Raw genomic sequence first — 14,205 nt, 5'->3', positions numbered from 1 at the left:
CCCTATTTTAGTTTTCTTACATTGGAGAGTATAGTTATTTTGCTTTCATTATTGGAATATGATTTCACTAGGTGCAGAATCCCATACTGAGTTTTATTCTGCCTATTGCATTCTAAAAATGGTTTACTGTTTTCTTGTTTCAGTACATTACAAGAATGTAATGAAGTTTTCTGTTTCTTAGGTAATTACAAGAGACTTTTAATTAATCTTTCAGTTGCTATCTTCTTTAGTCTCTAAGTAGCAAGCCTCCAATAATTAGAGTAGGTTTCATATACTTTTAATATATAACAAGCCTATTCCTGTTAAAGGGCACTTAATTGAAAGTGAATGAATGAATGAATGAAAAATCACTTTCCTGCTTCTTCTCCTCCAGTGAATGTTTATTTCTAATACAAAAATTCTTTCAGCGTTCAGCAGGCTTCTAAGTGGTCTGACAATACTCTCTTCTTTATTAATTTGATTAATGACTCCTCTGACCATACTTTTTAAATATATTTTGATTTTTACTAGTGACTTAATGTTGACTTACAAAATTTTAAGATGACAGGGTTATAATTCCATATGGTTCCCACCAAGAGTTCTGTATCCCATCCCTTCATTGGAAGCTATAGCAGTTCTCCCAAGGTTGCAGATATGGACTAACAATTATTTCTGTAACTATCTGTCAATATTTGTATATATTTTCCCATTTTTTTCTATGGTCCCATCTTCTCTTCCATCCCAAGTCACATCTACACCTATTACTACTTCCAAATGCCCTTCCTTTTTTCTCCTCTCTGTCTAGGTCCACGTGGGGTTTGGAGCTCTCTGATCATCTTCCCCTGATCATTTCTCTCCTACTGGGAGTATGAGCCAAAATTCTTTTTTTTTTTTTTTTTTTTTGGTGAAGAAAGTGGGAGTTATGGTCTCTGTAACTGCTTCTCTGCACGACATGGACATTGGCAGGTCGATCCATAACTGTGGTCTGCTTCTGTCTTTCCCTAGTGGGGTAGGGCTCTGGAGAGGTGAGGTTCTAGGATACGTTGTTGAGATCATCAACACAGGGAAGTCTGGATGGAATCATGATAGGATCTGCAACATGGTAACTGAAAGACATAAAGACATAAAACAGGGCAAAATGATTAATGAACAGGAACCAGAAAGTAGGAAATAGAGCAGATGAGAACAGGGATCTTAGGGTAGAAAATAGTAAGGAAGTCTATTTTAGATATGTTCCTAGTGTCCTATAATTTTCCTAGTTTTTGCTTTAATTTGATAGCTAACATGGAGTTGGGCAAAAACCATTCATTTATGAACCCATGAGTATTGCCTCAGCCTTCAGAACCAGGATCTATAATCCTTGTCTCTGGAAGGTGCTCCCTTGGCTATTTGCATTTCTTACTCCTTTAAATCCTCAGCTGTCATATTGCAACATAATTTTATTACTAAAACTCTTGATGATCATACTCTGCAATATAGCATCTCTACTTCTACATTTTTCCTTAGCAAGGTTTATGCCAGTTTTTTTTTCAATTGAAATCCAAATTATTAATAAAGAGTATCTATTAAAATAATTACCACTTACTGTTATACTACGGTTTGATGATTTTTTTTTACTCCCTCTAGAATGCAAGTTCCAACAGGGTAATATCCAGTACTTGTGCTATATCTAGTATTTAAATAGGACCTGAAACATTTTTTTGTATTAATAAGTAAACATTTAACACTTACTAATTCAAGATATAAATATCAGCTGTGGCAAATAAGGAACAAGGAGGTAATTTTTGTTACATTTCTTTAAAAAAGTCATGTTATTATACTGCATTTTTGATGCAATATAATAACAGCTATAAGTATGACAGCTATATATAATATATATAATATATACAGCTATATATAATATATATAATATATACAGCTATATATAATATATATAATTATGACAGCTATATATATAATTACAGCTATAATAATGACAGCTATAATTTATTATATTTCTGTAATAATTCAAAACATTAAGATAAAAAGGTTTGTGTGTATGGGCATGTGGTCATACGTTGTACAACTTATAGGCATATTCTATAACATTTGGTAAATAATTGCTGAATTAACAGTACAAACAGTAATGCAAGAACACTCCTCATTTTCTGAAAACTGATTCCTTAAATCTATACAAACTGAGTGCTTAGCAGTTCTTTCTGTAATTTTGTGGTTTTCCTCATTTTTTCTTTTGAATTATGGTTCAGAAGTGATCACATGCATTTTCCAATTAAACTAAAACTTTAAGCATTTTGGTATCTTTCCTTTACTACATAAAGTAGTTGAAAAAGAATTATTAACCATACAGAAAGTTTCATGAGATTTAATGTCTTGGGAACTTCAAATGTCTGAGTAGACAGGAAGCATAGGTTTAAAATTAGTCTTCTGATAGGTGTAGTTATTTCTTTAGAAAACTTTATACCATGTTTAAGATTTAATGTCAGTTTTATTCTTGGATATATAATAAAAGTCTTCACTAAGACCTACCAGATAATTTTAAACAAAGTTTTGTTATCAAGACGTGATCACACATTCTAGTGTCCAGAAGATATCTGAATGAACTATCTTAATGGACTATTGTATAGCTTTGCTAAGCTATTTTTTTTTTATCAAAAACACTTGATAGGAACTGGTTTCATGTATTTTTCTTCTAGTACATAGAAGGCAGGGTGGGAGTTCTTTTGGAATAACTGTAAATAGGTTATCCAGAAGCTTTACTAGATTTTGCAGATTTGTGTTGTCTAAAAAAATACTCCTTTGAAATATGTAATCTCTTATAACTCTCACCAAATGCTACAAAATATGTAATTTATAAATATTTTATAGCTTTGAACTTCTTGCATATGCATTAGTGTTAAGGCATCTCTAGGAAATTAAAATAAATATAATAATATTATTCTTAATTTATAGGTAGTGAAACAGAGCCCTGTTAAATAATTTAGTTGCCCAGACTTCTCTAAAAAAAAGTGATTAAATTTCTGAACAATCATTTATTGTATACCAACTATATATAGATTTATTGATGATACAGTGGAAAACAGAGAAAAGAGAGATCAAATCTTACCCTTGTGAATTTTATATTCCACTGAGATAAAGAATTCAATTTAACAATATAGATTCAGTGGCTAAACACAGCAGCCCAAACTATAAACTGTCAAGTCTGTCTTCTGGCAGATAGAGTATAGTATCTTGGCAAGTAACATATATTGACTATAAACTGTCAAGTTTGTCTTCTGGCAGATAGAGTATAGTTTCTTGGCAAGTAACATATATTGATTATTTGATCAAAAATTAATGCTCAGAGTAGTACACATTAAAGAAAGGTACTTACATATATTTAGTCACTAAGTTTAAAACTGGCATATCGTAAAAAAAAGAAGTTTATTTCAAACCAAATAAACAGACCCTATTCAGGATGCATTTTCACCAAACAGGTGAATTAGTTTCTCCAGTCCTTTAGGAATAGCTAAATCCTATAAAAATGTTATATCTAAAAATACCCTGTCCTAAAATGTGATTATATTAAGCCTCACATTAAAAGGGGAAAGGTTGATTTCTTTAATTTGAAACAATAAATTAAGATGTAAACTTTCTTAGAGCAAATAACTTGTTTACCTTTTGTTTGTAGCCACCAAAACAAGTTTTTCCTTTAAGTTTTAAACTTTTAATACTGAAATCTGCTTTACTAAATTATCATGTTTCAAATAAAATAATTAAAATCTAAAATAATAGAAATTTTAGTACTTAATTATAAAATCTTAAATTCACACTTTACATAGTTATTTTTTGGGGAAATATGGTCATGCATTGAACACATATATCACTCATTTTAACTTGTTGAAGTCCGTGGACTCTTCTAAAGATGATGTCACTACTGAATAAAGCCTTTTTCTTCCGTAACTAGTGTTCTATAATGTCAGATGGATGATTCTTTTCTAATTAAATAAATTGATCCAATTGTTTAAGGAGAAAAAAGGAAAGATACTTATTTCTTCATAGTCTTCCAGTTCACAGTATTTTTAGAGACAGAAGAGGGAGGGGGAGAGAGACAGAGAGAGAGAGAGAGAGAATGAGTGGAGAGAGAGAGAAAGAGAGAGATAATGAGTGGAGAGAGAAAGAGAGAGAGAATGAGTGGAGAGAGAGACAAAGGGAGAGAGAGAGAGAATGAGTGGAGAGAGAGAGAGAAAGAGACTGAGAGAACATGAATGGGAGAGGCAGGCAACAGCACCAAAAGTTCCTTCAGTGCTGTAGGAACTAGGCTTGAACCTGTGTCATGCACATGGCAAACCAGAATACTAAGTGAGCTACTTCACCAGCCCTCAGATGTACAGTCTTACTCTAATTTCTCACATTCCTTTGACATCTCTACACTTCACCATGAAATAGAATTCTACCCAGGTTGTTCCAAGGTGTACCTAGAGGGAGAGGGATCTGGTGATATGCTTTACCTTACTGAGAGTGAAAGGTCCAAATGCCGCAAATAGAAGTACAGATAATGAAATTTGGAGCATTCTCGACATGCTTTTAAATACTGGCAATTATGGTACCAGATTGCTATTATACTCATGAAAATTCAGGGATAAGCTATTCCAAACTGTCTTTTTCCTTCCACCTTCCAGACTCCTAGAACAATATAATCTATCAGTGAGACAAAGATAAGATTCTTTGTGCACAGATTAACTGAATTATAGGGCTGGGCAGATTCTAAACTTTAATCTGGGGGTCAAGTGTCTGAGGGCTACTAAACACTAGCACCTAGTACTATGATTATCATTATACTTAGGACATTCTAACTTATGACAAGAAATCATATACTATAAGTTAGGTGGAAATCATAGCAGCAGTCATCCTGATGACCTATGAACCTTTCTGATATCAGGGCTTTTGGGCTCATTGTTAGGATCCAGTTTCCTAAAAGCAAACCATAGAGGCAGACAAACATATTAGTCCTTACCTGACTCAGTCCTTTCTGCTAGCAAACAAACTTCACTTTTATAGCTAGAAAGTGTCCTGAGGACACCAGATCAGACAGCTAAATCCTATAGCGTGCTCTGCTCTGTTGCCAGTCTACAGCCTCAAAGACTTGATTCCCTACTGGTCCTACTGTGTGTACTGCCACCAGTAGGGACTAAAACTTCAGCCTCTGTTCAGTGTATGCCTGTGCCTGGAGCAGGCCAGTGGTTGCCTAGCACTCACAGCCTCAAATTCTTTGTCACTGTCACATTTGTGCACAGAACCATAGCACAGATCTTCAGAAGATTAAGCATAATGCGAAGACATAAGAAATGACTCTCAGTGATGAATCAAAAAAAAAAAAATCTCTGAGGAAAAAGCAAATACATTAGAGATTTTCAAACATAACAATTATCTTAAGGATGCTCACAGAAATGAGATTAATAGAAGATAAGTTAAAGTTCTAACAAAAATTAAAGAATTAAACATTACAATACCTGAATAAATAAATACATAGAAGGACTCTCCAGCAGAAAGACAAGTTAAAAACCATAGTAAGTTCATAGGTCTGTCTTGGAAGCAGTTTGGTGAGGTCTGAAAGTCTCCCAGTGGGATGGGAATAGGACTGTGTTGTTTGAACCTGTCTGGTGGCAACCTATCCAGTTATAAGTGGTTAAAGAAAATGATCTACCAGACTGATAAATCAGCATGGGATGGATCTGCCATGCTGATGAGAAATCTAGGGGCTCTTGTAAAAGTCAGAAATAAGTGGTGCCAACATCCTTGAGATGGATAAAGAGCTCTGACATGGGTAAAGTTGCTGAATAGAGGGTATGTGTGTGGCAAGAGTAGTCTGAAGCAAGGAAGAACTTAAAGCTGGCATGGGTACAGGTTCAGCCACTTTGGCTGGGCCTCCAGTCATCAAACAGGGGAAAGCCAGTATTGGAGGAGGTACTGTAGTCCAGAAATATCGAATAGTCCTTAGAACCAAGGATATTCCACCCACATATTATCATTTGGAAATGTTAATGAGTTTTTCAGATAAATAGTGAAGAAATTCACTAAATGGATCCTACCAGAAGTAAGGGTTTATATAAAAGGAAACCACTGAATGATGTCACTCATATTGGATATATAAAGGACAGCAAGGCAATAAGAAAAATCAAATGTAAACAGACATTTAGACTGGAGCTTCAAAAGGGAGTTGACCAAAGTGGTTGGGATGGGGTCAAGGGCTGAAGATGGAGGGGATCATATAGATTTTGGTGGAGGAATAGTGTTAGTTTGGTGCTTGATGTGGTGTGGCAATAAATTTTGAAGAGGTATGTAATTGCACTTCTAAGATGTGCATAGTCGTGTAAAACAATGCTACATTAAAAAAATAAAAAGGAATATGCTGAAAAAACAAACCCATTATAATTGCCAGAGTTCATTCAGTTCTTCAGTTCAGAACTGCATCATGAGGTCCTAAGTTCAGTCTTTAGCACTGTATATGCTGAAACAGTACTCTGACTCTCTCTCTCTTTCCTTTCTCTATTAAAAAATAAATTTTAGGGTGTTGGGCGGTAGTGCATCGAGTTAAGCGTACATGGTGCAAAGTGCAAGGACTGGAGTAAGGATCCTGGTTCGAGCCCCCAGCTCCCTACTTGTAGGGGAGTTGCTTCACAGGCAGTGAAGCAGGTCTGCAGGTGTCTCTCTTTCTCTCCCCCTCTCTGTCTTCCCCTCCTCTCTCCATTTCTCTCTGTCATATCCAACAACGACACCAATAACAACAATAATACCTGTAACAATAAAACAACAAGGACAACAAAAAAGAATAAATAAATATAAAAAAGAAAAAGGTATTTAATAAATTTTAAAAGAGAAAAAAAATGGAACATTGCACCAAAGCAATAAACTCTGGAAGAGGTGGGGATAAAGAAGTGGAGAATATTTTGAGGTCCACATGTAAAATGATCTAAAAAAGATCTAAATTTGGGCTGGGAGTATTTTGCAGACACCTATCTTGGGAAGAAGAAAAATTGTGCCCATATGTAAATGACAAATGTAAACCATAATTTCTCCAATAAAATGAGAGGGAGGGGCACCACTTATATTGGGTACGGATACACTCTAATAACTTCATATTTATTATTTAATTACTTGTTTATAGGTACTACTAACATCAAATAAAATACATTCTGAATTAATTCAATTTCAATGGGCATGCAATTCAGTTCGTAGCATTAAGACCTAAAAAAAAAGTGCATTCAAGCCTCTGATTCTCACTTGCAGGGGGTAAATTTCACTAGCAATGGAGCAGTGCTGCAAGTATCTTTCCTCTCTGTCTATTTTGCCTCTCTCTTTGTCTCTCACCCTCTGTCAAAAGTGGAGTGAGTAAATGACCACCAGAAATGATGGGAGACATGAGAGCACTGAGCTCCAGAGATAATCCTGGTGCCAAAAAAAAAAAAAAAAAAAGGTACTATTTACTATTTAATATAGGAATAGGTTAATGAAAGCTTTTCTGCTGCTTCTTAGTGATTTTAAGAACTTGACTTTATTTTGATACAACCTAACAATTTTCAGGTAGATGAGCAACACTATTCTACTATTGAATGAAGGAAATATTTATAGTTGGAATACAAGTGCTTATTTGGAAATGCTGATTACTGTAATTTAAGAGATATATGACTTTGCCTTTCTGTCATTGCTCATTCCAGATATGATAAAACCTCTCCACCCCACCCTTAATTCACTTTCTTAATCTCCTTTTACCCCATCAGAATCCAGTGTTCTTTGGGCCTTTCTGCTAAGATGTGCTGCTAATTTGGTCTAAATCCAATCAATTACAGAATTTTTCTCCCTTTTGTTGCCTTTGTTGTTGTACTCTTGTTGTGGTTATTATTGTCGTTGTTGATGTCTGTTATCATTCGTTGTTGGATAAGACAGAGAGAAATGGAGAAAGGAGGGGAAGACAGAGAGAGGGAGAGAAAGATAGACACCTGCAGACCTGCTTCACTGCCTGTGAAGCAACTCCCCTGCAGGTGGGGAGTTATACTGGTCCTTGTGCTTTGCACCATGTGCGCTTAACCCGCTGCGCTACTGCCTGACCCTGTCAATTACAGAATTTAAGATGACTTCTGTAGGCACTTCAACCATTATTGATAGCTAAATTTTTTTGTACCCTCTATTTCACTCCTGATTCTAGTGCCTGATTTTACTTCCTGATTTCTATAGTTTGAGCATTTGGCTTTTCTTAAGTTAATTCCATATATATTTTTTCTTGGTTTCTTAATCTATTTACATTCTTAACCACTTTTAACATCATAATACCAGTCCTTTCCTACAACAAGGCAACACTCTACTCACATATTTGATACTCTTTTATCTGTTGATGCTACCAAAATTTTGTTATGATGCATATTTTTCATTCAATACATTTTCTTCTCCTTCTTTACTAACCTAGATAGCACCTTTTACACATAGCATATGCCAAACTTTTCTTCAAGAAGCATTTATTGAAAACAGTCATTCTATTGACATTGTCACTTGCATACTTCAAATTCATAGAGAAATCAATGTGCTGAAAAAGTGCTGGGGTTACAGAACAAAATTGTACCTTCATGATTTACTCCAAAATTAGTGATAGAACATTTCTAATTGTAGAAACAACTGAAATCTAGTGATATATATATATATAACTATTATATAGTATATAATTATATAATTATAATTATATATTATATTAAATATATCATATATATATTGCACACACACACACACACACACACACACACATATATATATGCAATAGATTCTTGCTGTCTTCTTTTCCAGGTGTTAGCATAAGTGATATAGAGGTTATTTTGGTTTTCTTACATTCACTCTGCCTTTCTCCTCTTAATCTATCCTGTTTTATGCAAGAATATAGCTTGCACCTATTTGACTCAACTGTAGATGGCACATTACTTGCATTGAATCAAATTTAAATTTGACTTTGTAGATTATAGATGGAGCAACCATTTTTAGACTTTGCATATTATATATGCTAGTTTTGTTTGGCACTTCATATTTTTCCAGTTGTGGAACATTTTATAACTGTTGAATGTAAATATTGACAGTTACAGTTCATTATATGTGTCAGCCTATTTTTGCGTATCTGCAGGCTGTTTCTCAATGTGCCATATGATTAATAGAAACAACTATAAAAATTCTCTTGGTGAAAATAGTGCAGTAGATTTTGAACTAAAATTTTCCATTTACCTTGCAGCACTATGTTCTATAACATAGTATTAAACACCCAAAATAAGAATTTATAGTGGAAAGGCTGGCGGGATTTCATTAAATGAAATCAAGTGTCTAAATATAGAAAGCATTTAGGAAAGATGTATTTTTCTTAAACATTTATAAATATTAGATGCATGTAAGATACCTTAAAGAAAATTTCAGCACCAGATTCACTTGATTATATTTATCATACTTAACGTACATAATTATGAAATTATTTGTTCTGTATAGAACCTTAGCTATAATCTCTAAATTCATTCATTTTTACATAACACAGTAAGGAAAATGACATGAATAATCCTAAATTGTTAATGGTGACACTTCAAAAGTCATAATTTAGGATTTCTAACTAACACTCAGTGGAGCTGTTGCTCAAAGATGCCTTCTTATTAATTAAATAGCACAACAAATAATTCTATAGTCAAGCACCTCTGTATTTGTGATTACTCAGTAATTTAGTTGGACCACTCAGTGTTCTGAACTGATCTGTTCAAAACTGATCTGTTTAAAATATTCTGTCAGTAAATTTTGAAAATGTATATTATTTTGTTGTAAAAACTGTTTCAAATTAGTAGGCATGAGATAAATGTGGATGTGAGGGCAATCTGGCTGCGACATCTGTCACCCCATTGATCGCCAGGGTTGATTGGGCTGATCTGGCTGGCTAGGCTGGTGTCCCCTTCCTCCCTCACCACTCCATGTGAGTCCCTCCCAAAGCTGAGTACTGGGTCTAAAAGAATGGCCTTCCCTGAATAGAGACAGACTGGTCTTAGGTTGAGGGTATAGAAGTAGCTGCACTCCCTTGCAAGAACCTCCAAACAGACTCTTAAGATATTGTTAGACAGTCTCCTGTATATATGATAAAAAATACTGAAAAATTTTAGAAGGAATTTATGTGATTATTTTAATTGCTTCATGAAATGCGAACAGAAATATTTTCCACGTTGATAGCACTAATAATAGCATGACCACTATATGATATCTAGTTTTCTAATCACTTCAAAACATTAGTTTGCTGATTTTACTTTTATCTCTTATTGAGAAAATAAAATATATGTCTCCTAACTTGGCTTTCTCCTAAATATATTGCTGTGTTATATTCACTTTTAAAATACTTCTTAAATGAACGAAATTGCCAAATAACTTGAAAATCATAGTAATTAAAATTGTTTGAATTAAAAATACCTATCGCGATGATGAAAAGATAATATATTTTCTACCAGTGAATGTATTAGCATATGTTTTGACATTTTTCTTTTGATCACTAATTTCTCTTCATAGAAAGACATTTTACTTTGTTAAAGTTTTATTTATTTATTTTTAAATTTTTTAATATTTATTTATTCCCTTTTGTTGCCCTTGTTGTTTTATTATTATAGTTATTATTGTCATCGTTGTTGGATAGGACAGAGAGAAATGGAGAGAGGAGGGGAAGACAGAGAGGGGGAGAGAAAGATAGACGCCTGCAGACTTGCTTCAACACCTGTGAAGCGACTCCCCTGCAGGTGGGGAGCCCGGGCTTGAACCGGGATTCTTATGCTGGTCCTTGTGCTTTGCACCACATGCGTTTAACCCACTGCATTACAGCCCAACTTATCTATTTATTAATGAGAGAGATGGAGGGAGAGAAGAAGGTCACTTTGTTACATGTACTACTGGAGATCAAACTCAGGATCTCATACTTTAAGTTACTATGTTCTAGTCAATGTTCTATCTCCTTGGCCATGATAATGAAATATTTTTGATTTTTGATAAAGTCATAGGTTTGTTGTCAGTATTCATGCAAATACCAGCATACAGAGCAAAAAAAGATGATACAAAAACACTGAAAAATGTTGGGACTGGGGGCCGGGTGGTAGTGCAGCAGGTTAAGAGCACATGGTGCCAAGCTCAAGGACAGGCCTAAGGATCCCCCCTGGAGCCTCTGGCTCCCCACCTGCTGGGGTTCACTGGCAATGAAGCAGATCTGCAGGTGTCTATCTTTCTCTCCCCCTCTCTGTCTTCCCCTCCTTTATTTCTCTGTCCTGTCCAACAACAATGACAGCAATAATAACAACAACAATAAGAACAACAACAATGATAAAAAACAAGGGCAACAAAAGGGAAAAATAGCTTTCAAGAGCAGTGGATTCATAGTGCAGGCATCGAGGCCCAGCAATAACTGGAGACAAAAAAAAAAAAAAAAAAGAAGCTTTTGGGACTAAGATTTCCCTTAATAAAATTGATAACCTTCACTATACTTTTGGGAATATAAAATAATCAAAGAAGGACCTGAGCAGATGCTCATATAACACAAACCTCTAACCTTGTGTCTCTGTAGAGGAAGAGGTGAAGACTAAAGTAGAGTTGTAAACTTTGGAATATTGGAGGTGTGCTCAACTATATACATACATAAAGACTCCAGGACGACTGAGAGTATGGACTCATTGTGCATGTGATAACCCTGGTGACAAATATAGAAATAAATATAAAAAGCAACCAGACACAAGGGGTCAAGTGTCTCATTTAATTAATATGAAGTCTTAGTGGTTGCCATGACTATAGAAATGGTGGAACAGGGAGTGATTGTCAGTGGTTATTGTATTTCTTTTAAAATGATGAAAATTTTCTGAAATTAAATAGTGGTGAGGTTTGAAGAGCTGTGAAGTGATTAAATAATACCAAATTGTATATTTTAAATAATACATTTTAGCATAAAGCATATATCAAAAGTTTTGTTAGTGTGTAGTACTGTATTGGGAATATAGATTTATGACCCATAAGTATATATAATAATTTTAGGGTGGCAGAGTCAGCATAATGATTATGCAGGGAGACTCTCATGCCAAAGGCTTCAAAGTTATAAGTTCAATCCCCCACACTACCACAAACCAGAGCTGAACAGTGCTCTGGTAGAAAATAAATAAAAATTAAAAAAATATATAGCACATATATGCTATTTTTGTGTTTGCAAATTATTTTCATTTTTATTTATAAAATGGAAATACTGACAAGACTAGTATAAAAGGGGTACATTTTCACACAATGCCTACCTACAGAGCTCCATATCCAGTCCCCTCTCTTGATAGCATATATTTTTTATGGTTTATAGTGCTTTTTAGACAGAAGAAAGAATAATGCAAATAAAATTATAATTATGATACTAATATCAGTAACCATAGTATTTAATACAGCATTCCTTGCTATAATTAAATAATTTCTACTATTGGGGGGCACTGTTTTATAACACTTTGCTTATGTATTTTTCAAGTTTTAAATTGTATTCATTTTAAATAGCAAAATCTTCTCTTTTTTCAAAGGATAGATATTATATCAAATTTGCTTCTGCTTCCACTAGTACAGTGTTTGACATTTTGTGTATATGATATAACATCTAATAATAAGTAAATGAATGTTGTGACCTAATAGTCCAATGAAATATTTCTTCATACTTAGAGCTAGAAAATTCAATTTGGGTTCTTCATCACTGCATTTCTCATTCATTTTTGTTAGTAGATATTAGTTTAGACTGGGGCAGGGTGGTGGTGCCACCAGACTCCCCCTGCAAGGGCAAAGCTTTGCGAGTGGTGAAGTTCTACAGCAGGTTTCTCTCTGTCTCTCTCCTTATTTAGAATACAATAGTTAAATCTCTCTGTTTACTTATAATTCTAATACATGGGGCCACTTTCCTCACTAAACCACGTGGGATTGAGGGAAACTTTTGTGCTGTGGTTTCTCTCTTCTTGTTTGTTTTTGTTGCTTTGTGTCTCTATCTTATAAAAGATGGAATGAAGAGTGAGATTATGCATGTTCAAGACTCAGAAAATGACAAAGAAATAATAAAATTTTCATATAAATTTGCCTAACAATAACAGGTCAATTTAAGTTAATTGATTCCTTTAGTTATTTAATGCTGGGAAATACATTGCTGTTTTTATGTATGCATAGTATTAAAAACTCATTAACTTTTAATCTGTTCATACTTAAATGTCATTTGTTTTGTTCAGAGTAGTCCAAAGCCTCAGCTTCCAGCAACCAAAAACATAATAGATTTCTTGAACACAAAATAGCATAGAATAATAGTTTAATGATAAAAAAATAATATTTTGCAAAATAGGTTTAAAGTCTTTTTTCTCTAGCATCTAAGGCATTTTTAAACATTGAAATAGAAATATATGCCTTTCCTTTTTCCATAAACTAACTATAATTTGTTTTGTCTAAATATACTGTGTGTTTTTTACCATGCTGTGTGTTTTTACAAAAAACTAACTATAATTTGTCTTGACAAAATCTCCTGTAGATGTATGTGTTTTCACCATGTCCTTCTTTGTGTCTTGATAGGGAGACATTCAGCAGCTGTTGATCACAGGTGACCCCAAAGCTGCCTATGACTACTGTGAGCACTACAGTCCAGACTGTGACTCCTCAGCACCCAAGGCTGCTCAGGCTCAGGAACCTCAGATCGATGAGGTGAGAGTCCCAAGTGCAGACATAGTCATGTCATGGGGATGCAAGTATCTACTTAATTCAATTTCAATTGCACTGTGCTTTGTACTTAATAACGCTTTAATATTTCCAGAAAACAGTGACTCCAGGAAGATTATTTTTTGTTACCCTCTTATAGAGTCAGTTATGCATCATCATCCGTCACTTAATAACTGGGATACATATTATTAGCAATTCGTTCTTGGTATAATCATCATAGAGTATCATTGCACAGACATGGACACCATGACCTACTACATGCCTAGGTACCGCTGACATAGATGTAGTCTGTTATTAAAAACTCATCATGAGGTGCACTGCTGTTTTTTATTGCATGTTTCCTAAAAATAGACATCCTACTTGTCTATTGTATGTTTTTGTTTGTTTGTTTGTTATTTGGTGGAGGAGGAGCTGGAGAAAGAGAGAACTGAAAATTCCACTGTTGAATTCAACATTTGAATAATTAACATAGTCTCAAGATAAGGGTAACTCGTTTCTTCA

General features: G+C 34.4%; 1 protein-coding gene across 2 annotated transcripts in view; it reads left to right on the top strand.

Moving 5' to 3' along the window:
* Positions 1-14,205, top strand: part of COL11A1 (collagen type XI alpha 1 chain) — a 188,587-nt gene that overhangs the window by 31,155 nt on the left and 143,227 nt on the right. For both annotated transcript variants that reach the window (XM_007532663.2, XM_007532666.2), the window contains exon 5: positions 13,561-13,689. In XM_007532663.2, the coding sequence (XP_007532725.2) occupies positions 13,561-13,689 (129 nt within the window). The remainder of the gene's footprint in view (positions 1-13,560; positions 13,690-14,205) is intronic.

This window comes from Erinaceus europaeus, chromosome 11 (assembly GCF_950295315.1).
Source record: "Erinaceus europaeus chromosome 11, mEriEur2.1, whole genome shotgun sequence".
NCBI classification, from domain to species: domain Eukaryota; kingdom Metazoa; phylum Chordata; class Mammalia; order Eulipotyphla; family Erinaceidae; genus Erinaceus; species Erinaceus europaeus.
The sequence above is the reverse complement of the archived record's forward strand: the minus strand, read 5'-3'. Positions and strand labels throughout refer to the sequence as shown.